At 34.9% G+C, this 26,129-nt stretch overlaps 1 protein-coding gene across 3 annotated transcripts in view; it reads left to right on the top strand.

The window, feature by feature from the left end:
• LOC111060715 (rhomboid-related protein 2) overlaps positions 1–26,129 on the top strand; it is a 177,026-nt gene that overhangs the window by 49,953 nt on the left and 100,944 nt on the right. For 2 of the 3 annotated variants that reach the window (XM_039441593.1, XM_039441592.1), the window contains exons 2-3: positions 23,697–23,758; positions 25,189–25,212. In XM_039441593.1, coding sequence (XP_039297527.1) covers positions 23,699–23,758; positions 25,189–25,212 — 84 coding nt within the window. In that variant the 5' untranslated portion in view covers positions 23,697–23,698. Of the gene's footprint in view, positions 1–23,696; positions 23,759–25,188; positions 25,213–25,935; positions 25,991–26,129 lie in introns of all 3 variants that reach the window. The other variant, XM_039441594.1, reaches the window with a different exon arrangement.

Raw genomic sequence — 26,129 nt, 5'->3', positions numbered from 1 at the left:
TATAACCTTTGAAGTCTGAGCCAGAGAGTATAGAATGTATATTCATATACAAAAATATGCTACCTTGAACACGCATCATATTTAATTACATTCTTTCTGGTCGGAGTATCATTGTTGAATTTCTTGCTATTCAATACAGCTGCATCAGCAATAAAAATAAACTATCTGCACTCCATGAGCCGAGACAATTCACAATGTATCAACATACATGCGCGTGTGGGAACTGGATTCTAGGAACTTTAGAAGGCTTGATGCTGACACGTTTCTAGCTGAAATATCTTTGTTCTAATTCACCAATAAATTAATATTTGATGAAATAAAACATAGTAGAATTTCAGCTGGGTGAAATCGTAATTACTAAAATTAGGAAAAATAATGTTTGAAGTTATTAAAAAAAGTTATTAAAAAGTGATATATGCTTTTATAACTAATACATGAGGTCTCAGAGACCGTTTTTTTGAAATTTCATGAAATACTCAAATATTTACAATATGACGGTTTTAAACTGGACTATTTGATTGTTTATTGAAATCATTTTAAAACTTGGCCTACTCAAATTACCAATTATTTAATTCTAAAAATTGAAATAGAATATTATTCTCCTTGCTCACCTGACTTCTAATCATCTTGAAATTTCACTTATTGCCAAATTTGTGGTTTATATTAAATTTTGTTATTATTCAAGTAAGTGATGACATGATTTGAAACTGATATTGAAAAAAAAAACGTTTCGATGATGAAGAAATTGTTTGAATCATGTCTTTGAAAAGTTTAACGTTACTGATCTACTTTGTTCTTTTTTGTGATAAGTATTGGAAATGAAAGGGAGGAGAGGGATAGGAAATAGGAATCCGAAGAAGAGAGATTGGGACAAATAGTAAATAAATATGGAGAAAGAAGTTGATTGAATGGGGATAGAAAAATTGTGAAAAAGATAAATAGTGAAGTGAAATATACTAAGCCTGAGATAAAAAAGGGAGAGGTAGGCCAGTTTCACACGGCAGAGTCCTCGCTCCTGGAAGATCATATTACTGAAGATCATATTTCATATTTTGCAGCTCTCCTGTACTTTCACATGGGGATCTTACGAATAAGCCGACAGATCAAACAATTACGCTGACGTTTGCTCAAAGTATGACACATCACTTTTTCTCAAAGTTTAACTTCCTTAAAAATATAGATAGAAGATTTCTGATTTCGGATTTGGATTCAGCGACTCCAAATTCTTTAAAGCGTAAGTCCCATTTTCAAAAATACCCGAAAACAAGGGAGTTACAGCTGTTTTTAATATAGCTTTCCATTATCATATGATTATATAGTACGTACTAAGATAATAATACTCCTGCCTCACAAAGGGACTGGCAAAGGTTTCAAGAAGTTCTTGAACACCTGAGAAGTTTAAACATAAACATTTTTAATTTTTAAAAGTTCTAGTTTTTAAAAATATTGAACTATGAAAAGATGAATCCAAATATGAAATCATAAATCATCTCCACTCATCACCCAATAAAATAGGAGGAAAAGGAATGTTGTACAGTAAAATTCACTAAATTTCAGTTGTCATTCAACAATCCAATTTATCAGGTTCAAATCGTTGAATATCACTTTAAATTACCAGCAATTATTGACTATTTCTTTTTAACTTCCATCCAACTTTTGGCGACTTCATTCCGGTCCTTGTAGATGTCAAGACTTTTATCCCAAAGAGCAGGTCGGTTGCAAACTGCAGTAATCAACAGCTCCACATCAAACTCAGACATCGCGTAATGACAGGTGTCAAAGTCAAGTCAAGTAAACAACTGACAAGTCAACAAGTGTCAACTGGAGAAGTGAGTGAGCAAGCACAGTGCTGCCATAATGCGAAAAGCATAACCATTGTACCAACTATTCTAAATTATCGTACTGTATTTCGTGAAGCCATGCTTTGTTAAAGCCAGTTACTCAGAAAGCGTTTTTTTGTTGTTCGATGTTTTGTCGTCCTTATGAATTCTGTTGAAGCAAACATAATGTTATTCAAGAAGTTGTGCTGAACCTGTATAAAGAATTCATAGAATTCTTAGAATTCATAGGAACGGTAAAAAATCAATTTTACGAAAATCGATGTACATGTAACTGGATTTAGAAGATCAATACGATAATGTGCTCTATCACAATTTAATCACAGAAATGTTTAAGTGAAAACGTTGGGCGCAAACCTTCTGCCATGAGGAGACAAATACATTTATGAAAAGCTTGATAGCTTGAATAGTGATCTGATATTTGTTACACGTTTTTAGTCTAAGACATAATATGTCTTAGGCTAGTTTTTAATGTTTCTTCAATCGGCAGGAAAACTTTGCTTTTTCAAAGTTATCTTACTCCCTTATTTTGGGGTATTTTCAGGAATCAAGATAAATATCCTACATGATTTCAGTGTAAGCTGTATTATAATAGCTACAGTACTTACGTACTGTATAGTACAGTACCTGTTCGTTTTTACCGTATAATTATATGATAATAGAAAGCTTTATTAAAAACAGCCATAACTTCTTGTTTTCGGATATTTTCGAAAACGGGACTTACGCTTTAAAGAATTTGGGGTCGCTGAATCCAAATCCGAAATCAGAATCTTTCTATCTTCATTTTCAAGAAAGATAGTTTTTGAGAAAAAGTGGTGACCGGAGAGACGTAGAATCACCATGTGAAAGTGACGATTCGTCCGCTTGTATCTCGATCCAAGCCGGTTTCTGCTTGCCTCGAGGGGAATAGACGTGACAAAACGAGGTTCCTGGATAGGAGTCACCATGTGAAAGACACGATTTGACTCAATGTACTTCGACAAAAAAACGTGAACACTGTTCAGTGTTCAAGTTGCACGTCTCCTATCGTGTGAAAGTAGCCGTAATATAACAAACCATGAAAATATGTAGAAGAATACCAAGCTGGCTTGTACGGGAGGAGAAAAAAAGTGAAAGAGGAGAACAAGAGAAGGCGACAGTAATCAGAAGAAGAGACATGAGGAGGAAAGGAAATGACACCAAAGAACCGAAGGGAAAAAGAACGAGAAAGGAGGAAACAGGAATCAGAAGAAGAAAGATTATAAGGAAAGGAGAAGAAACGGGAGAAGAAAGAGAAAGAAGGAAGAGTGTACTTCTTGGAACGAAAATTGTGAGGATTATGTAATAGGATACAACATAAGAAGTTTCGATAAACACTCTCAATTCGCTAATAAAATCCAATATTACAATACCTATATGGATAAAAGGGCTGCTTCATAGTATCTGAACTATTACTCTGATAAGATCGTATCTAAATTGAATAGCCCGCCGACTTGCCTTCACGGTCGATGAATCATGTGCCTTGGCGCAAAAGTTTGGCCAATTGCGAAGAGTGCCAGAAATGCTAGTCGAACTCCCAGGGGTGCCCACAGCATGTTTTGATGTCGCAAGTTGCAACATGAGGCTGAATTTTGGGGGGAATTTTTGGAAAAAAGTAGGGAAAATGGGGGGGATTTTTCAATATACAGTTTTTAAGTACCTAAATGGATACCAGATTTTGAGAATATTGGGGGCGAATTTTGCGACATGGACCATTGGGGGGATGGGCAGTGGGCACCCCTGAGTCGAAGTGGGAAATTTGAATCGAACTATAACTCGCAATAGTTTTGGAGCTGTAGATCGTGAAAATACCAACAACTTTTTTCAAGAAAATTATGATGATTTCTCACTACCCTATGGATAAAATGAAATATTTAATGATTTAGCTAAAAACTGACAAACATATTATATAATTTCTCTTCTCAACATTCAGTTAGCAATCAAAATATTTTCAGATACCACAATCTTTCCTAGAAATTGATTGAGTTTTGATGTTTTTAGACAATTCTTTCTATTTTTGTCAACACTTTATTATTATATTCCAGTATTTTTAAGCTTGTAGAACATTTCTGGAACAATTCTCTACTCTATAAATTTGATCATGTAGGTGATATTTTTTCATAAGACACAATTATAATTCAATACCGGCAATAATTAGAACTGCAGAATATTATTTCAATGCGAGAGGTTTCAAATAAAAGCAGCGAATCAAACAATATCCCTCTCTCTCGCTCTCTCTTAATCTAATCCAATCTAATCTCTCTCTCACTCTCTCTCTTTCCAAAGTTTTCCCTTTATTATTCAATTTGATGAATCACTGATTTGAAACAGAGCCACCGTTCTGTATTATTATTATTATTATTATTATTATTATTATTATTATTGTTAATTATAGTATTATTATTCTTACTCAAAGAAATACAACAATAGCATTCGAAATAGATATAGTCAACTCTTCATCTACCTTTTTTTCACACATCTCTTTCAACTTCCCTTCACCGCCAACTTTCTTATCTAACTTATTTTAACTATCTATCTACCTTATTTTAACTATCCCACAACTTATAGTAAATAATGACAAATATTAGTGAATCACACTCCTCTTCCTTATCCATCTCTTTCTTTTCTTCTTCTGTTTTTCCTTTCTTTTTCATCCTCTTATTCTATTGTTTCTTGAATTCTTTGTTGAACTTCTTCATTATATCTTCTAATTTTCTTTGTTGTACTTCTACTCCATTTTCCACTTTCATCTTTCCAGTGGAGTGTTAGTGAAAGTTTGACCTTTAATAACCTTTTCCAAGAATAGACGATCATGGACGGTTTAAACTTGGCCGATTTAAGTAGATACAGAACAATATTGTTCTATCGAATAGAAATTGCATTTCATTTTCTGGCCGTTCATTAATTTCTTAAATTGTACTGTGAAGAATCAATTGAAGTTAGCTGTATTGTTGATATTATGAACCAACGATCATGATGCTACAAAAATGATTATGCGACACCTGCAACCCTAAATTCTAGACTAACAACGAGAGAGAAAGAAATGTATAACACTATATTATGAACGAATGTTAAAAGAGAGATTAATTGATTGCCTTTATTAAGGTCAATTTTAGAGAGAGAAAGTGAGAGAGAGTGATAGATAGAGAATGAGCAAAGTTGAAATCAACTACTCAACACAATTCAGACAGCCCTAGCAAAGCAAGCATTTTCGCGCCAACTCACAAAACAAACCAGCCCTCCCCACCACACACAAAAGCCTAGTTCACCATAAAAGGTAGTAGGGATTTTATATTACCTTGTGATAGATTACGAGTTTATATTAATGCGTGATTCAAAAATACTTATGAAAGTAGACTTATTAATCCCTTTGCTTGCCCTTATAAACAATAATGTAGAAATCGAAAAATATTGAAACCAAAATAAACCTGAACAAGTCAATACAGTACATGCCAAATTGGAGCAAATGATTCTAAATATACAAGACATGTCAAACTCTTTGTTAAGTGATCATATATTATTAGCAAATAAAGAAGAACTTAAGAGTAAGTTTTCATTGATCATTTTTTAGAATTGACAATGATAATGCTATTCCATGCATTCCATGATGTGTTGGGACTGAAGAAAGGAAACCAATTGAAATTTTAATTTTGAATATTAACTGAATTTTATTATATCTGAAAATTATTATAGGATTTTTGTCATAACCCTCCAACTTTATTAAATTTCAGTATTTTCAAGCGTGTTATAGATTTCTGGAACAATTCTCTACTCCATAAAATTTGATCTTTTCAGTGACATTTTTTCATAAGACACATAATTATAATTCAATTCCGGTAATAATTCATAATTGCAGAATATATTTTCAATCCCAGAAGTTTATTTCGAAATTGGTGTATTTCCATCGACTTTTCTAAGTGGAAAGGCGTAGATCAGTCACACGGTCCACAAATCCGTGTATGTCTGGGAAAAACCCTTGTTCAGCTAGTGCACTTGTGTTTTCCTCATCATCACCATTGAATGACTTCAGAAGATCGTCATAAGAAAGCATCCAGTCACCCCTCTCATCGGCAATGGTAACATTGTGTGTTAGTCTTTTGAGTATAAATCTGCAATTCGGACTAGCATGTTTATGGACCTCTCTCGGATTATCAGACTCTGTCCAATGACTAATATAAATGTGGCAAAATGCGCAGCATACGGTATCAGGTTCCGCAGGGATCGGTCTTGGGACCATTATTGTTCATATTGATGATTAATGATCTGCCACTCTGTACAAGCAATGCTGATACTATATAATTTATGTGGATGATACAACTTTTTTAATGTAAGCTCAAATTTCGAAATCCTCCAGAATGAAGCAAAGAACAGTTTGTCTGAGGCTTCAAAGTGGTTCAGAGCCAATGGCTTTTCACTCAATGAGGATAAAACTCAAGAAAATATTTTTAGCTTGAAGAGTTTACCTATGGAGAGCTGTTTGGGTAATGTCAAATTTCTAGGTGTTTTTATTGACAGCAAACTTTCATGGGAGCCTCACATTAAATATATCACTTCCAAATTATCCAGAGTGGTATACTTGCTGAGAAATTTAATAGGCTGTGTCCCCACGTCTTATGTCAGATCAGCATACTTTGCTTTTTTCCAGAGTATAATCGCGTATGGGCTTTTACTCTGGGGGAATAGTCCACACGTTCAAGATATATTGATAATTCAAAAAAAAGTTATAAGAATAATCACAAATTCTGAAAGATTGGCTCATTGTAAACCGTTATTCGCTCAAATAGGTATACTGACAGTAATAAACCTGTATATTTCTACTTGTCTCCTATATACGAAAAATAACTTGCCTAATAATCTGCTAAGGAGAAATATACATTCCCACAACACTAGGAGTAACGGAAATATAGAAATACCTTTCTGTAGGCTGACTAAATCTCAGGATAGCTATGAAGTTTAGTAACTATGAAGTAGTATCCAAAAGTACATTTTGTGTGAGCTCATTTTTTATTCATCCCATTGTTCAGTTCCCCAATAAAATTTACAGCATTGACTCTTATTAGTTCATTGACAACATATTTATAACAATGATTAATTTCTATCAGTATCCAAAAGTACATTTTGTATGAGCTCATTTTTATCTATACAATGTTCAGTTCTTCAATGATGGATGTTACTTATTATCACTCTGGCATAGCCTTTTTGCAGATGGTTCATCAACTTCTTCATTATCATCATTGCTCCTTTTACAAGAAAGAGAATGATGTCCAAATGCCAAAGTATGAACTCCATCATCCAATATATGTATCTTTTCATCAGCATTGCTTAGAGCCTTCTTTTTCTGCACCAAAGTCATAATTTGATGTTTAATTGTTATCATAGAGGCATTTGAGGTAGTCCTGAAAGGTGATGTATTGCTCAGCATCTGGTGTTATTTTAACAGTTCTTGTCCAAGTATTGGTCTCCTCACTCCTTTAGCTTTCTTTATCAAACCACTCTTTAATTGACTTGGATCTTTGGTGAAGCATCTGCAGGCATACAGCTTTGATCAAAGACCTACATATTCATGAGGAGCTCTGCCTGCATATTCATCCTTGAACTTTCCAAGTACCATCTTGTTTGTGTCTGAATAGCATGAGTGGTCGGTTGGATACTCAGATGTATCAAAGGTGTCTTTCAGTTGCTGGTTGTTGATGATGTCGTTGTATAGGTCTCAGTTCTCACAATGTAGAACAAGCTGTCAGTATCCTGGTTAAGCAGTTGCAGGTTATCTTTGTATGTAGGTTTCATCACATTAATGGTACATTAATGTCTTACTAATGTCAAACCAATGTAGATAGGTTTGTTCAGCTCCACTTTCTCCTTGTGCAGTGTCACAGCACAAATGTTCTCTCCAAAGATGATGCAGTCCTTGTAGGTTGGTTGGGCAATCAGTTTCCTTAGACATTTCTCATTGTTGACAAGCTCCATGTCCATGTGCTTCCAAACATTCTCCATCATCTTGCCAAAAACTGCGTTGTCCATCAGTTTGAAGAATTTTTTTTCAAATTTGTTCCTTGACTGTTGTCAAAGTCTGGTGTTTAGCATGATGTAGGGTGCTAGGAAGTCCTCCTGCTCAAACCTTACACCTCAATGAACTTTAGTGATTTTCAATCCATGGTTTACTACTTGCTTGAGGGTGCAGTAATGACATACAGATCGTTCATGGCTGCTTAGAGTTGTCATGAATCTCAATGAATCTGATTTTTGCGTTTATTTATTTATTGTATAAAATACTATAATCATAATACAATTATGACATTGGAGGAAAACTAGGCTGAGCCTGTACTATTTTATACTCTAAATGAATCAAAGAATGTATCACAATAAATTAAAAACTTCAGAAATATTGCACTTATTTAAAAAATTTCAATACAAAATCAAAAACCTACTCACTATTTGTTATTCACAGCTGTAAACTTATTATTCTCAGCTAGGAATGGAAAATCGTTGTGGGAGTTGTGTAGCTCAGCAGGGTACTCAACATCCACCTCCAAAATGTAGCCAATCTTTTGAACATCTCCAACACCATCAGTACCTCTACTCACCCCCTCCAACTCATCTTTCTCCATCCACTGGAATTTATTTCCAGCATGGGAGTGGTTGATACATTGCCCAGCCATACAGGTTGTGGGCGTCTGTATACAGGAGATATGATGTGGGCTTCTCAGGGTTTACAGGTGCTCCTGTGTAGGCGTTGTTGGCAATGGCATGTTGATGAACACATGTTGTTATTCTGCCTCTGATGCCTCATTTAATTAACATATACATGTCATAGTCAGTTAGGTGTTCTAGTTCAACTTCCATATACTTCAGCATAACATCAAAGGAGAAGCCTGGTGATGTAAAGTAGTATGCACAATCCAAGTTATAGTTTTTCAAGCACATGTCTCTGAAGCTTTCAAAGACATCAGCCAGAAGGAGAACATCTGTTTTGAGGTATAGGTCACTGTACTCTTGCAGTCAAATTTCTCCCACACTTGTTGGGCATGTTCATTTGCTGCCTCATCACTGATGTGGCTGTCAGTTAGCTTACTGAAAAACGTTTCCTTTGGTGGTAGTGAGATCTCCTTCAGTTTCTCCCTTAAGTCACAATATTCATAGGGGAACACACCCTTTCTGGAAACCAACTCCAGTTTGTCTCCAAATTCTCTAGCAGTATGTGGTAGCACTGTTGACACTTCTTCAGTAGACTTGACAAGGTTGGTGACTAGGTTGTCCAGGCTGTCTGGTGTGAATCTGAAGGTATCAATGATTCATAGGTGCAATTTCTGAGATATTTGTTTGGTGAAAGATATATACTTTTCTGATGTGTTTGGGATAACAGACAGCTGCTCTTTATCGGTTCCAAGGTGTGGTATAATCAAGTGGGTGTCGTAATTGGAAGAGTTGTGGAGAAAAACAGTAATGAATGATATACAACATCTTTGAATGTTGCACTTGTTGCACAGAGCATTCTGGTAGACCCCTGTTATATGACAATGGTCATACACCTTGTCACCATTGAATGGTTTCTCGCAGGCTTCACAGTTGGTGGCAGCATTGTGTCTGGCTTCCTTCCTCTCAGTAAGTGGAAACAATTTTATTTGTTGATGATTAATTGCATCATCTAGATCTCTTGGATACATTGTCAGAGTTTTGATGAAGTGTTCGGCTGCATCAGGTCCTCTATAGACGATTGGCTCCTGAGGGATGATGTTAGTGATTGTCTGCCACAATGGAAATAAGTTCTTATCCATAAAAAAGTAGAGGCAATAACTCATTGCTGTGTGATGCTGGATCACTCTTTTTGCCTTCTCAATCTATTGCTGCTCTTCCTCAGGCTTCTCCAGTAGACATTCAAAATCTGCATAGGTCACCAGTGGTAGCCTAAATTTATTTAAATGTTTCTTAAATTTCATTGTTGGTGGGCTTCCATCCTCCTTGAGTTGTGGCATGATGATTTTAGCAGTCTGGTTGTTGGCACAGTACTCCTCATGATCTTTCATCCTCTGCCTCCCATTATTGTTGATTGTGTAGTGTGTAAAGCACCTCTGACAAATGATGATGTGGTGCTCATGTTTAGTGAGTTGAAATCTTACAAGTTTTTCAAAGTTTTTTATTAAACAGTAGTGACTGTTGAGATCTTCCTCTTCTTCTGCTTCTTCATGAGTGGTGTTGGTGGCTTCACTACTGTCCTGAGTGGTGGTGGCTTCACTACCATCATTGTCATGGAGGAGTAGTAAATCAAAATGATCCTCCTTCATTTCTTTTGCAACACGTCTCAGTTAAATTATACACTTGGAATCCATCCCATATATATATTAACTGTTACCCTTGGATTTTCTAGTTAGTGCCTGTCGAGCATGGAATACACTTCCCGTTACTATCAGGCCCATTGAGAGCCAAGCAAGCTTCATCCTGACTTTAAGAAAATATCTTTTGGAACAAATGACTGAAACTGTCCGGCCCTAGAACGATCACATGACAACCATCCCTCACTCATCCCACAAATACAAACCTATAAACCTGTTATAGAATGAATTATATATATATATATATATATATATATATATATAATATATATATATATATATAAACTCATGTATAATTTTGCTGTATTGTAAGCTATTGTATATGAGTCTATAAGTTAGTATATATTGTAATCTACATAAATAAAGTACTCAATCAATCAATCAAAATGGTCAATTTGATTGATGGTGGTGGGGAAAGATATTCCATTGAATTTTTTTTTCAATGAGGTGATGATACTTATTGTTAACATGTTCAGGATGTGCTCCTTGCACATGTTTGGCAAGGATAGCCCACTTGAAACATTGTTGATCTATTCTTTGGGTTGATGATGGCTTTTCTTGCTGCTATTTTGGCTGGCAGTTCAATATAAGAAGATCCTTGAAGTGGTTTGTGCTTGCTTATGCATGCGTATGAGACCATCAATGATGAGGAGGCTCCATCCACTAGAGTTGCCCTCGAACTTGGCCTCTTCTTCCAACAGCTTCTTGTAAACCTCCCTGATAATTCCTGCAAGGTCATTGGTATTGAATATGGAATAGTTTGGAGTCTTGAAGGCTACATTCTGGAATTCCTCCTGCTCTATGTTTTTCTTATCAAGGTGGCTGCATTGGTATGAAGCCTCCAACACTAGGTTGACCTTGATTGAAAACCAATCATAGGATGGTAGTATGTTCAGAAAGAACAATGTTTGAAATCAATATTTTGAGGTTAGGTTAGGTTGGAAGAAGTTACTAGTAACTTCTGCAGAGCTAACCTAACCACAGTTCATTGTCTACAATTGTTGACATATCGTTTACAGACCTCATCAGGTAAAAAAATAGAATGTTCAGGAAGAAAAATGTCTGAAATTGATATTTTAGGTTAGGTTTGTTAAGGTTGGAAGAAGTTATATTTCAGTTGTTGATCAGAGCTTGAAGCGAACGGACGTAAATTCGAAGCTCCTAATCTTATCTTATTCCGTCAACACAGTAAACTACCGGTATGATTTGTTGAGAGTTTATTCCTGTTAACAGCCATGCAGTTTATTTCGTATAGTTTAAAACTCAACATCTACCTATATCGTGCGGTCCAAGTATTTTCTAAAAGTTAAAATCATTGCAAAATGAGCTCGTGTGGGATTTGCAGTCAACAGGTGGTGCAAACATCAAAATCGAAAATTCGTTGCTTGAACTGTCAGGGCATGTTTCACGGTGGATGTGTCGGGCTTGATGAGAACGATATTGAAACCCTAATTGATAAATTATGGAGCTGCCCCATATGTGTTAAACGAGTTCGTCGAGAAAGAGCCATGTCAGATTCGACTCCAGTTAAATCAAACCCACAAGTAGCGACAGGTTCAGCAGCGCAGGGAAACCCAATTACACTTGATCAAATGAATCAGCTACTCGAAAAGATGAAGGATGAACTCTATACGAAACTGAGCGCCGAGATAGATACTTGTAAAGCTATGTTGGAGGCAAGTGCACAGGACATGATCGTGCAAAAGGAGCAGATTTCATCCTTAAAGAGCGAGAATGCGACGTTGAGGGCCAGACTTAGAGAGACGGAACTGCAGCAGGATGAACTGGATCAGTACAGACGACGAAATACGGTTGAAGTGCATGGTATACCAGAAATTAAAAACGAAAACATTCCGGATCAGATTATTAATATTGGAAAGGTGCTAAACGTGAATTTAGGCTATTCTTCAATAGATGCGTGTCACCGGCTACCAAAAAGAAGAAATCAACCAAAAACAGCAGCAGCGGCGATAGTGGTTCATTTTGTGCGTCGCTCGGATGCTGATGCGTTGCTGAGTGGCCGCCGAGCCTTCAAAAATTTAACTACGAGTCACATCAACATCCAGGGAAACAATACAATATACCTATCACCAAATATCACCTATATATCAATATATCTATAACCTATCACCAATATATCAATCCCTCACCAAAAAAAGAAGAAAGTTGTTTGCTCAGGCGAGGCAAATACTTGGAGATAAGGGAGTACGACGCCTGTGGATTGACCGATCAATTGGATTGATCAATCCCTCACCAAAAAAAGAAGAAAGTTGTTTGCTCAGGCGAGGCAAATACTTGGAGATAAGGGAGTACGACGCCTGTGGATTGACCGCGTCGGGAGAGTGAAGGTGAGAGGTGAGGACGGAGAGATGGTTTATCTTCTGAAAGATGAGGAGGACTTGAAACACATTAGGACCCGGAAAGATTGAAAGGACTTAAGATCTTCATCTAACATATAAAATATTAAAGAAACTGTGAGTAGAGAAAATATTCGGATATTCAATCACATATTATTACTGCATTTAATTTAATTGTTTTGATTTTTCCTTGCAATATCTTGGACATGATGAATGAGGTGTGAGCGATATGAAACATAAGACAGGGTCACCGATTACTCTTTATTGAGTCGAACGGTATTTACAGAAAATAACATTGATATTTTTAATTTATTTAAATTTATTTTCAATTTAAAATTCATGGCATTTATTTTTAATTGTATTTATTAAGTAATTATAACATCTGCTGGTGGTAAATGATATTGTTCATTATAAGTAGTAATGTTCATTAAAATAGTAGTGACTTCGTTCTTATGTGATCGATGCTATCATGTGGTGGATTAATATATTGTTGCATAAAATAGAATAGTTTCATAGAAAAGTTGAATTGAGCTCAGGATTATTTATCACTGCATAATCACATTATTGTTTTTTAAAACAAGTGAGTATAAGAGAGTAAGCCAGATATAATGTTATTTTTTAGTAGAATTCTTGTTGGATTCATAATAAATTGATGGGGAAATTTTGGTTTTAAAAATCTCTGGAGTATTCTAAAAGAGATAATTCGCAAATAATTTTTGCTTAGAAATGATTCAAAACATTATAGAGAAATTTGAGGAAATGTGAAATTAGGTACTTCCGAGGAAGCACTGTAGCCTATTGAATTATAGTACCACCTTATAGGTCTACTATATTAAAATCAAATTCAACTTATCCTCATATAAATAAATGTTACAATTGTTCAAAACCATAGTTATGAATTATGAAGTAAGAGCAGTACATAGTGGCGAGGTAAAAATCATAATAACGAATTGAAGTCTCATTACGGTAGTGTAGAAGAACATTTTCTCTTTAACAAATAATTTATCATTTTAATAGACTTTAGTGTGTTCTATGTGATTTTCCATGCTTTTATTATCACTTCGTCTAGATTACACACTGCACAAGCCTTAAGAGGAAGTTGAATACATTTTATTGATTAAACTATTGAAGAAATTCAAATGAGTATTAAGTGAGGCTTTACAATCTGATGAACGCTTGTTTATCTGAATCGTATTTGTTGCAGTGCATATTTATCGGCTTCACTTCTCCCAAATCGGTTATCGAAATTGTTTCAAAAATGCTATTACTGACCAAAGCGTGCCATGGCCTTATCTGCCAAACGGCTGTCTTATTATTTTCAATTACATGATGTTTGCTTATTTCAACCTTCTTACATCTGCTATCTTAATCTTTGAAGCTCGATTGCTTGGAGGATAGGAAACTGACCAAATATAAACGTTGACAATATATTTATTGAACATTATAAGCAAGGTTTTTGATCTGGTATTTTGTCTTGTGTTGAATAAGAATCTAAACCCTCGAAGCGTTGGTCTTTATAGCTTGTATTGTATTCCGCCTATCTGGCTTGATGAAAAGGAAAATCATTTTATTCAATGTATTATGCTCATAATATTGCGCTGAATTAGCTTAAATTTTAAATGACGCACGGCTGTGCTCAGGATGCTCTATATATGTATATAATTTTTTTTTCTTTTTGCTTCTGCTACTTACTCCATATATTTTAGTTTATCTACTGATATTTTTTCCTTTATCCCATTTTGTTTTTCATTATTTCCATTTTTGCATACATTAGTTGTTGTTTTCGGACATTCATATGGTATTATTGAATGATTTTGGTGGAGATGTTGAGGATGGTTGTTATGAAACATTAGAAATAGAAAATGTATTTGAATTCCATCCTTCAAGTAAATTTCATGGAAACTGTGAATCGTATTTAAATATATTTCACTTGAATATACGCAGCCTAAATAGAAACTTTGATGAATTCTCATGCTTTCTGCAAAACTGTAAAACGAAGTATGATTTGATAGTTTTGTCGGAGACTTGGATGACGGACAGACATGAATTCAATTTCAATCTAAATGGATACTATGAAATTGATTCACCAGCTACATTAAATAAGTGTGATGGAATTTGCATATTTGTTAGAGTTGATTTGAAAGCTGAAACTTTTAAATAGTAACTTTGTATCTGCAAATTGTATCATTTTAGATATTCACGATCCACGGCTGAAAAAAGATATCACAATTCTTGCGATGTACAGGTCTCCATCACTGCCGGTTGGTCAGTTTCTTGAGGACCTTGATCAATGCTTACAGGATTTAAATAGTAAGAAAAACATTGTTTTGGTCGGTGACATAAATATCAACATAAATCTCAACACAAATCTAGTTAATGAATATTGCAGCCTTCTACACTTAAACGGTTTTCAGTCATATATAAATAAACCCACAAGAGTACAGAATAATTCAATATCATGTCTGGATCACATGTTCTATAAGAATGAATCATCCGAATCGGAGGAGGTTTTGGGGGCGATATTGAAGATTGATATCACTGATCATTTTGGAACATCCCTCTGCTTGGGATTCAGGGGCCGCATTTGTGAACCAAATGAGAATAATGTTTTTGAAAAAATAAATTATAGAAAACTTAATGATGATTTAAAAACCGAAACATGGAATGATATAGTAAACTACACAGACATAGAGAGTTTGATTGGTAAATTTATTGACAAACTTAATAACCATATAACAAATTCAAAAACTAAAGTCAATCTAAAGCATATAAACTGAAACCACTAAAAAACTGGATTAGCATTGGTTTGGTTAACTGTATAAGGAAAAGAGATAAAATGTCTAAAAACGTGGCAAGACAGCCTTTCAATCTTGAACTGAAAATGGAATACAATAGGTATAGGAATGTTTTAAGAAATCTAATAAAAGAAGCAAAACAAAATTACTTTAAAAATAAGATAACAGAAAATAAATCCAACAGTAGAAAACTCTGGAATTGTATAAATGAATTACTGGATACAAAGAAAAAAAATTCTGATATTGGAATTGAACCTATAACATTAAATAAATATTTTTCTGAAGTCGGCAAAACATATGCTGAAAAATTACAAGAAAATATAATAATTATAGATAATACAACTGATCGTCGTGTTCCCAGTCTTCCAAATTGTTTGTTCTGGTTCCCCACAAATGAACAGGAAATAATAAACACTATAAACTCGTTGAAAAGTGACTCCTCACCTGGCATTGATGGAATTAGTAGTGTATGTTTGAAAAAGATATCCGAATACATAGCAAAACCTCTGGCTTTCATTATTAATGAATGTTTCGAGCATGGGCACTTTCCAAGTGAGTTCAAGATTGCAAGAGTTGTTCCACTTCATAAGACTGGCAATATGAATGACCCTTCAAACTATCGACCCATAAGCCTGCTTTCCAATTTATCAAAGATTATGGAGAAGATAATAAAAAAAAGAATAATAAGCTATTTGGAAAAATTTAAAATACTCCATAAAAATCAATATGGCTTTCAGGCTGGTAAAAACACTCAGGACGCCATATCACATTTAATATCAATAGTAACGGATAATTTTTTTAATAGAAAGAAAACACTCACTGTATTCCTAGACTTGTCCAAAGCATTCGACACAATACCACATAGAAAATTGTTGAAAAAGCTAGAAAATATAGGAATTCGAGACAAACAATTGCAATTATTTGAAAATTATCAAAAAAACAGAGCACAGGTCATTACTGTTGGAAATAAATCTCATCAAATTAGCTTAACAGATTATGGAGTACCACAGGGAACTGTACTTTCCCCAATATTATTTCTCATCTATGTCAATGATCTACTCAGGTTCAGCAATGAAGAGAGAACTCTAATTTCATTTGCAGATGATACCACAGTAACTTTTACGGGTGGGTCATGGAAGGAGGTGAATGACCTAGCAGTGGAGGGACTGAAGGTTATCAAATCCTGGTTAGATAATAACACCTTGACACTTAACTATAAAAAAAGTAATTTCATAACCTTCTCACCAAACATCAGTACTCAACCCACAAATATAAACCTACAAATACATGCCTCATCCTGTGTTTCGTCCACATCTACCCCGTGCCGGTGTCCATTACTGGGAGAAACTGACCATGCTAAATACCTTTGAGTTATAATTGATGCACATCTAAGATGGAACTATCACATTGATGATAAATGTAAGAAGTTGAAATACTTGATTTACAGATTCCATAGAATCAGTTTAATAAACAATAAGAGTATTGCAAAATTGCTATATACTGCATATGTTCAGTCCATCTTGCAGTATGGATTACTGGCTTGGGGTGGTGCGGCAAAATGTTACATAAATGGGTTATTTTTTGTGCAGAAGTATATAATAAGAGCGGCTCTTGGAAAACAAAGACGTTTCCCGAGTGCTGAATTGTTCATAACATTTGATGTTTTGCAATTAAAAAAATTATACATTAAGAGTTTAATTCAACATGTAAAAAGGAAAAATATTGAAATTACTATTCGTGAAACTCCATATAATCTCAGAAATCAGACAGTTGAACAGGACAGAATTGACCTGGAAATTTGTAGGCGTCAATTAAATTTTAGAGTAAATAAAATCTTACAAACAGTTCCTGATAATATTATTAAAATTAGCTGTGATAAACATAAGGCTGGTGAATTTCACGACTGGATAAAGGCTTATGAGCCCACTTGGTGAGCCCACTTGTGTGTGTTTGTCTATTGTCAAATCGCGTGTATAGAGTTTTTGAAATCTCCGTTAGTCTTTTTTTCTTGTTTTGTTTCACTTGACTTTCATCTGTTTTTTCTGCAGTTTCATCTCCACATCCAAAATCATACGTCTAAAATCACACTGCTGTACGATAAAAAAGCAACTCGTATCCGCGCTCAGTTTTTTCTTTGCGGGTACTATATTGTTTCCGAAGTGTATTGATTTTTAGTTTAAAATGTTGAAAACATTATTTTTGTATTATATCATATTGTATCATGTTTTACTGCATACTGCTTGTTGTTTTGTACTTTTGGAAATAAATAAATTTCAATTTCAATTTCAATATAGGTAACTTCTGTAGACCTAACCAAACCACGGTTCATTGTCTATAAACATATGGATCTGCTGACATATTGTTCATAGATCTCAACAGGTAGAAACATACTTATTACAAAATATGCTATGCAATACATTATTGGGTGACAACACTAAAGAAAATAAGTAAAATAGCCACATAATCAATACAGCTTCATCTTTAAAACAAATTTCTCTATCTCTTTTCAAAACAGACAATAAAAAACACTTGTGTACTAACCTTTTTCACACAATTGAAAATCAATCAGTGGTGGTGTCCTAGGATACTTCACAGAGAGAGAAGTGTGGCTGCACTGCAATGTCTGAAACGCTGGATTCTAGAACAGTAATAACTGAACAGGAGGTGTGTGTCTTGTATGGCTCTTGACTGAACACTGATGGTCCCCCACTGTTGTGTACACCATATAATTATATGCTCCAGAGTGAGTGGGGAGTCTTCTGATTTATTTTTGATTTACTCCTATTTTTTCATCAATTTTTCTCTCAATCAAAAAAGAATAATTCTATTTAATTTTTATTTTTAATTAATTTTTTTTTAATTTTCTTTTTCTTACCTTGACTTTGACCTTGACCTCGACTTTGACCTTGACCTTGAACTTTACTTTGACTTTGACCTTGACCTTTGACCCTATGGGAAGTCTGGGACATTTTGTCCCAGGACCGGCAATTTATATCTACTGATACTCATGGTAACCAGCTCTCTGGAGTCGTCAGAAACAACAGCTATTGAGACGAAACAAATTGGTCCGGTCTCTAGATGCCTTCCTTTTCCTATTCTGATCCACTTCGGAATATTTTCAAGCCGTTAGATTTTGTCAAAATCTAACCTGTCGTTGCAAGTTGAAACAAGCTGGATAGCTGCCACGAAGTGCAAATGAAGTCTCTCGAACCTCGCCTTTTCACCAGCGCTGAACTCTGATGAAGCACACCTCTGTTCCTGATTACAGCCAAGAAAAGGTGTATCCTAAAGTTGGAGCGAAAGCAGGTATAATGTCTGCGTCACGTCGTGTTCACTTCGGCTGTAGTTCTGCTCCATTCAACAACTCTAGACCAACTTACTAAACTGGCTGTCCGCTCTGATCGGAGAACCTCCGTTGACAACCGAGCAAGATAAACCAAGGCTGCGCGGCTTTGCTGAGCAGTTGTCAAGTGCCTGATCTGCTCGTTGGGCAACAAGATCTTGTACAAAAATAACAACGTGTCGAAAAACTAGCTCTAAAAGCAATTTCCTTAACTAGTCACAAAATGCATCGTGACACTAGAAGGGTAAAAGCTTCCGCTAATGCTGGGATGGTTCTTGCCATTATTGCCAAGGCATCAGCATATCCACACACCCGCCAAAGCCTGCTTATTATTTTTCCTTCTTGATTAGCCTTCATTGCTTCATGGAGTGCGAGATTAAAGAGAAGTGCTGACAATGCATCTCCCTGCCTTACTCCCTGCCTCACAACAAAACGCTTTCCAACACTTCTGCCCACTTTCACCCTGGAGTATCTTCTAGAGTGATAACAACCAACTTCACTAACTTTGGTGGTAATCCACTTCTTTTCAATGACTCCAAAAGCCTTGATCTCAACAGACTGTCAAATACCTTCTTATAGTCAATAAATAATATGTGATGGCTGATGTCATGTTTTTAACGCTTTCCATTGCTTGCCTTACAGTGAAATTGGTCTACAGTGCTTCTACCCCTCCCGAAGCCACATTGGTAATCACCTAGAGTTGATTCTGCGTATGGAATGAGCCTTTTGAGAAGAATATTAGTAAATATATTATAAACACACTGAGGAGAGATATGCCTCTATAGTTGTCTCAGACTAGTTTATCTCAAAATTGATCATACTAAACTCTTCCTCCAATCATTTGGTATTTTTTCATTTCTCCACACCCGAGTCATTCTAGTTTTCTTTTTAAACGGTCTCCTCCACATTCGATTAATCACTAAATACCCTCACTATTCCTCCCTCGGCAGGGGCCTTATTATTATTCAATGTAGCTCCCAAGTTCTTCCATTTTCACATTTCAATCGATGACCAACCTGTACAGAATGAAGTTCCAGTTGATTCTATTACCGTGGACAATCCTCTTGTCGCTCTGAATTTTCCGATTACTGATAATTTAAACTATTAGCTTTTGACAAAGATAATTTATCTGCTGAAAATTTACGACTCAGGGATGAATTTCAAAACTATTCTATTGACAGGGTGCCTGATACTGGTGTGGTTGTGGATTTTCAAACATTTGAATCACCGTGTGAAAATGGCTTCAACAATGATTTTAGCAAAGACAAACTTAATTGTTTTTTTTTGGAATATTCAGGGTATGTGTAAAAAATTTGATTATTTAGCCTTAATTTGCAAAAAATACAATATCAAGGTACTTACAGTTGCTGAGCATTGGATAAAGGATACAGATTTGGAATTCACTTATCTGCCAGGCTTTAAAACTGCCTCGGTTTTTTGCCGAGTAAATCAGTCTAGGGGTGGTGCAGCTATTTTTGTTGCTGATCATTTGGAATTCAGGGAACTTGAACATATCAAAGTCATGTCAATTGAAATGGTATGTGAAACTTCAGCAGTAGAACTTATTAGGGACAAAATTATAATCTTGTCGGTCTATAGACCATATAATAGAAATATTAATTATTTTAAAAACATTTTATCTTGTCTTTATAATGTGTTGAGTTCAGTGTTTAAAAATGGATACAATCTAGTCATATGTGGTGATTTTAATGTGAATTTTATTGGTAATGATTATTTTAAAAAACATTTATTGAATTTATTTGAATGTTTCGGATTAGATATGACTGTAAAGGGTATTACTAGACCTGATCTGGATGGCATTTCTGATGGAACTTGTATAGATAATATTTTGACAGATGTCCACAATAGTGTATGGACTTCTGAGATAATTCATATGCTTTTATCTGATCATGACGCTGTATTTTTAAGATTTAATTTTATCAACAAGTATGGTAGAAGTACCAATAGTATTGTTAATGGAACTAAGTTTAGGTTAATCAGTGATCATAACGTAAGAGTTTTTCATGGTCATTTGAATTCCATTAACTGGATTGACGTTTACTCTATAGGCTAATAGATATTAAGGATAGATATAGAAAATTCTTTGAATTATTCATGGGGGCTGTAAATGGTGCGTTTCAATTAAAAAATTTGCGTTCCCACAAAGTCAAGCCAAATAACGAGTGGTATTATGACAATCTTAAAAAATTAAAAGTTAAATGTGATGGGCTGTATCATTTATATAAAACTTACAGAACACCAGAAATTCTCACCACATATAAAAAGGCTAGAAAATCATACATGATAGAAACTAAAAAGACAAGAATTGAATATCATAATAGAATCATAAGTAGATCCATCAATAAGAATAGAACAGTGTGGAGAATTGTTAATGGTCTCACCGGCAGTGCTAATAATGCGGCCAGATCCCAGACTCCTGTTGATGTCACTTCTGATGAATTCAATGACTTTTTTGTGGATTCTGTTTCTCTGATAAGCAGAGATATACCTGTCAGTATTAATGATTCAACTTTCTATTTTAGCAAATTGCTACAGCCTAGTTTACATTTTTCATTTAAGCCTGTAACTGTAGAGAAAGTATTTGACACTATTTTAAAATTGAGTAATAGTAAGTGTCTGGATATTTATGGTTTAAATGCTTTAATCTTAAAAATAGCAGCTGTTAATATATGTGAAGTGTTGGCATACTTGTTCAATGAATGTGTTGTTGCTACTGGCACTTATCCAGAGGAGCTAAAAAATGTTGAAGTTTTAACTCTTCATAAAAAGGGATCAAGGAAAGAGAAAGGTAATTTCAGACCGATTGCTATTGTTCCTGTATTTTCAAAGGTATTTGAGACTCTAATGTATGAACAAATGTCAATCTATTTTGAGTCCAACAACATTTTCTCTGAAAAACAATTTGGTTTCCGGTCTGGAAGAAGCACTAATGATCCCATACTTAATGTGGTTAGTGGTGTAATTAGCAACTTAGAGAGTGGTGATTCTGTTGGTCTAAGGTCATACGATTTTTCCAAAGCCTTTGATACTGTGCAGCACAAGATTTTAGGTGATAAGCTAAATTTTTATGGTTTTACTCGAAGTGCAGTTCAACTTGTATTGTCCTATTTAAGTAGCAGGAATCAATTTGTTTACAAAGATGGCGTCCTGTCCAATGGTAGACTAGTTGATTACGGCGTGCCTCAAGGCTCTATCTTAGGACCCATTCTATTTAATATTTATATAAATGATTTGCCAATAAATATGGATAGCAATAGTAAAGATGGGTACCTATTTGCAGATGATTTTGGCTTAAAAATAAAATGCCCCTCCAAGCATAAATTTGAAAGTGAGAGAAATCAAAGTTATTTGGTTCTAAAAGATTGGTGTGCAGCAAATAATCTTTCTCTCAATGATAGTAAAACCGCTGACATTAACTTTGCATTCAGAAAGGTTAAGGGTGAGACTCCATTGAAGTTTTTAGGTGTTTTATTGACCCTTGTCTGTCGTGGGATGCACACATTGACTATTTGTCAGGTAGGATGGCGAAAGGATTGTATATGTTACGGAGACTTTGTGTAACTGTGGATGTGTCTGTACTAGTGAATATTTACTATGCAAACATCCAGAGTCTCCTTTCTTACGGAATAATGCTTTGGGCAAACAGTGTAAACGCCAAATCAATTTTTGTTCTTCAAAAGAAAGCAATAAGAATAATATGCAAGCTACCATATAATGCACATTGTAGACCTTATTTCATTCACCTAGGTATCCTGACGTTGCCGTCGTTATATGTCTTAAAAATATTATGTTATGTACGAGGCAATTTGAATAAGTATGATTCTAATAGCCTCCATAGTTTAAATACAAGAAATAGACACAAACTTAGAATTCCGTTGTACAGTCACACTAAATCACAAAGAAACTGGCACTTCACATCTATCAAATTATATAACTCCACACCTGACCACTTGAAGGAACTCATTTGCACACAATTTAAGAAAGTATTGAAAGCAGTGTTAATTGATGAATGTTTGTACACTGTACATGACTATTTTAGAATAGATTGGAATCGTTTTATGTGATTCATGTGTTATTTTATTGTTCTGATACTGACTGATCTTAGTGTTTTTGTGTTTGTTTTGACTTACTTTAGTGTTAAAAAATTGACGAAGTCCATGTATTCATGTGAATATTTTATGACCAATAAAATTCTATTCTATTCTATTCTATTCTATTGAAGGCTCTTCCACCTGCTCACCCTCTTGCATATCAATATGAGCTAAATCAAGTGCATATTCCACTTCCTCCTCTCTCTCATTCAGCACCTAGCCTAATCTAATCAAAACCAACCTTACCAGACGAAATCTAATCAAATTAAACCCAGCCTAACCTAACCACGCCTCATGTAACCTAATCAAGCCTAACCCGACCTAACCATGTATGAGATAGGACTAATTTAGTACCCACTGAGGATAGCAAAGAACTACTAAGAATGAAAATTATGGAGTGTACAAGTGTATAATTTTTCCAAATATTTCGAACATTGTCCTATCAAGTGACTGTTCATTTTCCCTCCAGAATTCATTTTTCTACAAAATTCTATAGCTTAAAATACAGTTACCAGGTAAACAAGTTAACCTTTTTAAAAGCAAAAAATTGCACTTTCTTGAACATTTTTTGCAATACCGTATTTCAAAAACTATTGAAATTACAAACTGGTTTCATTGGATTCCTCGTCAAATTTTACATAAGCTTGGACTAATTTAGAACTCAATTGTAGCCATGTAAAAACTATAGAAATAAAAAAAAACAACTCTGCCATTTTTGTTCAGCTAATTCTTTGCAATCGACAAAAATGTGATACATGGTTGAACTCGTCTTGACTTTCTCTATTGATCTATGTATCAATGCTGGATTCTCCGGCCCATATACTAAAGTATCTGTATTATTTATAATTTTCAGCACATTTGACAGTAAAGATATATATTTATATATGTTGTTTTCTGTTCTAGCAATGCCTAGTCAAGTTCGAGTGGATACGGAAACTGCTCTGCCTCTCCAGACTGTTGAAAATGTGAGTTAATATACATGATTTCAAGTGCCTCATATTTCAATGTTCTAAATAATCGTTATTCAATGATTCCAGTCAAAGTAAATCTTTGTCTGATATTTAAAAACGTATATACTATCTCTAAAAAAAATTAAATTCGTAATTTGAAATATTTTCAAAGGTACGTGATATGAAAACATTTTTTTTAACATAAATGCTTGTCTCAAACAATTCCTATGTAACTAGAATTTCTATTTTTGGGATCAATTCAAAATGAACAATACAAAGCTTGTAAAATAAAGCGAACAAATGAATATCCTACCAATTTAACATTACAACATTGAACAACATTTTAGTGTTGTTCAGGCTCTACTGCAATACACAATAATTATATTAATTCAACTTTTTGATTTCAAAGGATTTATTCCCCACAAAAATGATATCGATTTGAATAAAAATTATTCATAATAAAATTCTTGGATAGAGAGCAACACAATCTCATGACTAGAATAGATGACATGACGTGAGTCCAGATCAGAAACCAAGACATTTTATGCCCAAAGAGTCTCCTAAAGGTATGAATTCCCTCTACTTGAGGGAATCTACTTGAGAAATCATCACTACAGAAACGTTTTTTATAGTTATGAACTTTTCAAGGGAAAAAGTTTTTTAACAATTCTACACTAGCCGGCAGGCTCGTTTCACTCGCCTTATCCATCTTTAGCCAGAGGGTTCCACCCCCTGGACCCCCGGCTGTATCATTTAGAATTGATAACAGCAGACTCGCTACGCCCGCCTGCATTTTCCGTTTGAGCTTACTTCCTGCCTTCAAAGGCTCTATCCAGCTAAATAAAACCGTAGATTTTGGGCGGATCTTTGGCGTCATTTCAAAACTCCTCCAATACAACATTTTTAAACCCCAGCTGAGTCATTGTACGAATTTTGAAAAAATACAAACGCTGGCGAACGCTAGGATAACGCTGTGAAACCACTCAACTTGGGCGTATCTTTGGTGTGATTTCTAAGTCATCTTAACACAAACTTTTCAGACCCTAGCTAAACTTCTTTACCCAATTTGAACATGTTTTCTGAATTAGTTTTTGAAAAATCTGAGAAAACGCAAGGAAAATTCAGTAAAACCGCCATCTTAGGCTGATCTTTTGCGTTATTTTAAAACTCCCAATACATCGTTTTTGCACCACAGCAAATTTCCCTTTTGAAAGAAATATTAAGCTGTAATCATAATTTTCACCAATTCTGTACAAAATACTGTAATAACATTCTAATGATTTTTCATTTTGTTTTTTCTCTAAACGTCTATTGTCTCTTTCTGAAACTACGGCACTTATCTAGGCTGTAAAAACTGAATAAATTGTTTTGAATAGGCCTATATTTTATTTAATCAGCCGTTATGAAATAGCTTTTGAAAAATTCAATTTTTTTATTTGTTTCAGCACTGGTACAGAGTATTCAAGAAGGTAAGTGTAAAATTAATAATAATAATTATAATAAGCTAGGATGTCTGGAAGCAGGATAAAGAATCTCCACTGTTGGAGAAATCAGACAAAAGGTTTGAGCAAATCTCAGTCGCATTGGTGTCTCAGAGATTGCGAAATATGGAATCCAGAAGGTAGTTGTACTCAGCACGGTATCAATGATTAGATCTTTTTTGAATATTACAGATTGAAGATGTACCAAAGTTTTGTCAATGGCCGATTTTGGTTGAAATAAAAAATACTCACTTTCTAAGTAATGGAATTAGTAAATAATAATAATAAAGCTTCATTTGCATTCGATTCGAACAAGAGCCTCTCCATTTGAGGTTTTTTTAAGGTTGACAGAATTGTTTATTTTTTCATAAATCACTAGAATAAAAAAAATAATTTCCGGTGTAATTTGTTCGAAAGATGTAGACTTTTCAATTTCTTCGCTATTTTGTACCATAGTTGCCGGTTCCTTGCAGTGGTTGTCCATGCATAGCCCACTCTCTGGCACAGCTCGTCCCTCCATCTTGTAGGTGGCTGTCCTCTGCTCCTGTTCCTGTCCTTTGGCACCCACTATGTACAAATCCTGGTCCAGTGGTCCACATCCATCTTTGCTGTATGGCCTGCTCACTTCCATTTTGAAATGTGAGCCTCCTTCTGTGGGTATTTTACTGGTACTCTTCCTAATATCTCTGTGTTTCTTGTTTGTTTACTTAGCATGATGTGCTGCATTTTCGTCCGAGTCGTTTCCAGCCTCTTGTTCAAGTTTTCTGTGAGTACACAAATAGAATATTGCTGGATGAATACACATGGCTAATGCTTTATCTTTCAAATTATTGGAGTAGTCACCCTTGAAAATACTTCTCAATGCCCAATACTTTTTCCATCCTATATAAATCCTGTGCTTGATT

This window comes from Nilaparvata lugens, chromosome X (assembly GCF_014356525.2).
Source record: "Nilaparvata lugens isolate BPH chromosome X, ASM1435652v1, whole genome shotgun sequence".
Classification (NCBI taxonomy): Eukaryota; Metazoa; Arthropoda; class Insecta; order Hemiptera; family Delphacidae; genus Nilaparvata; species Nilaparvata lugens.
This window is presented reverse-complemented; position numbering and strand designations above follow the sequence as displayed.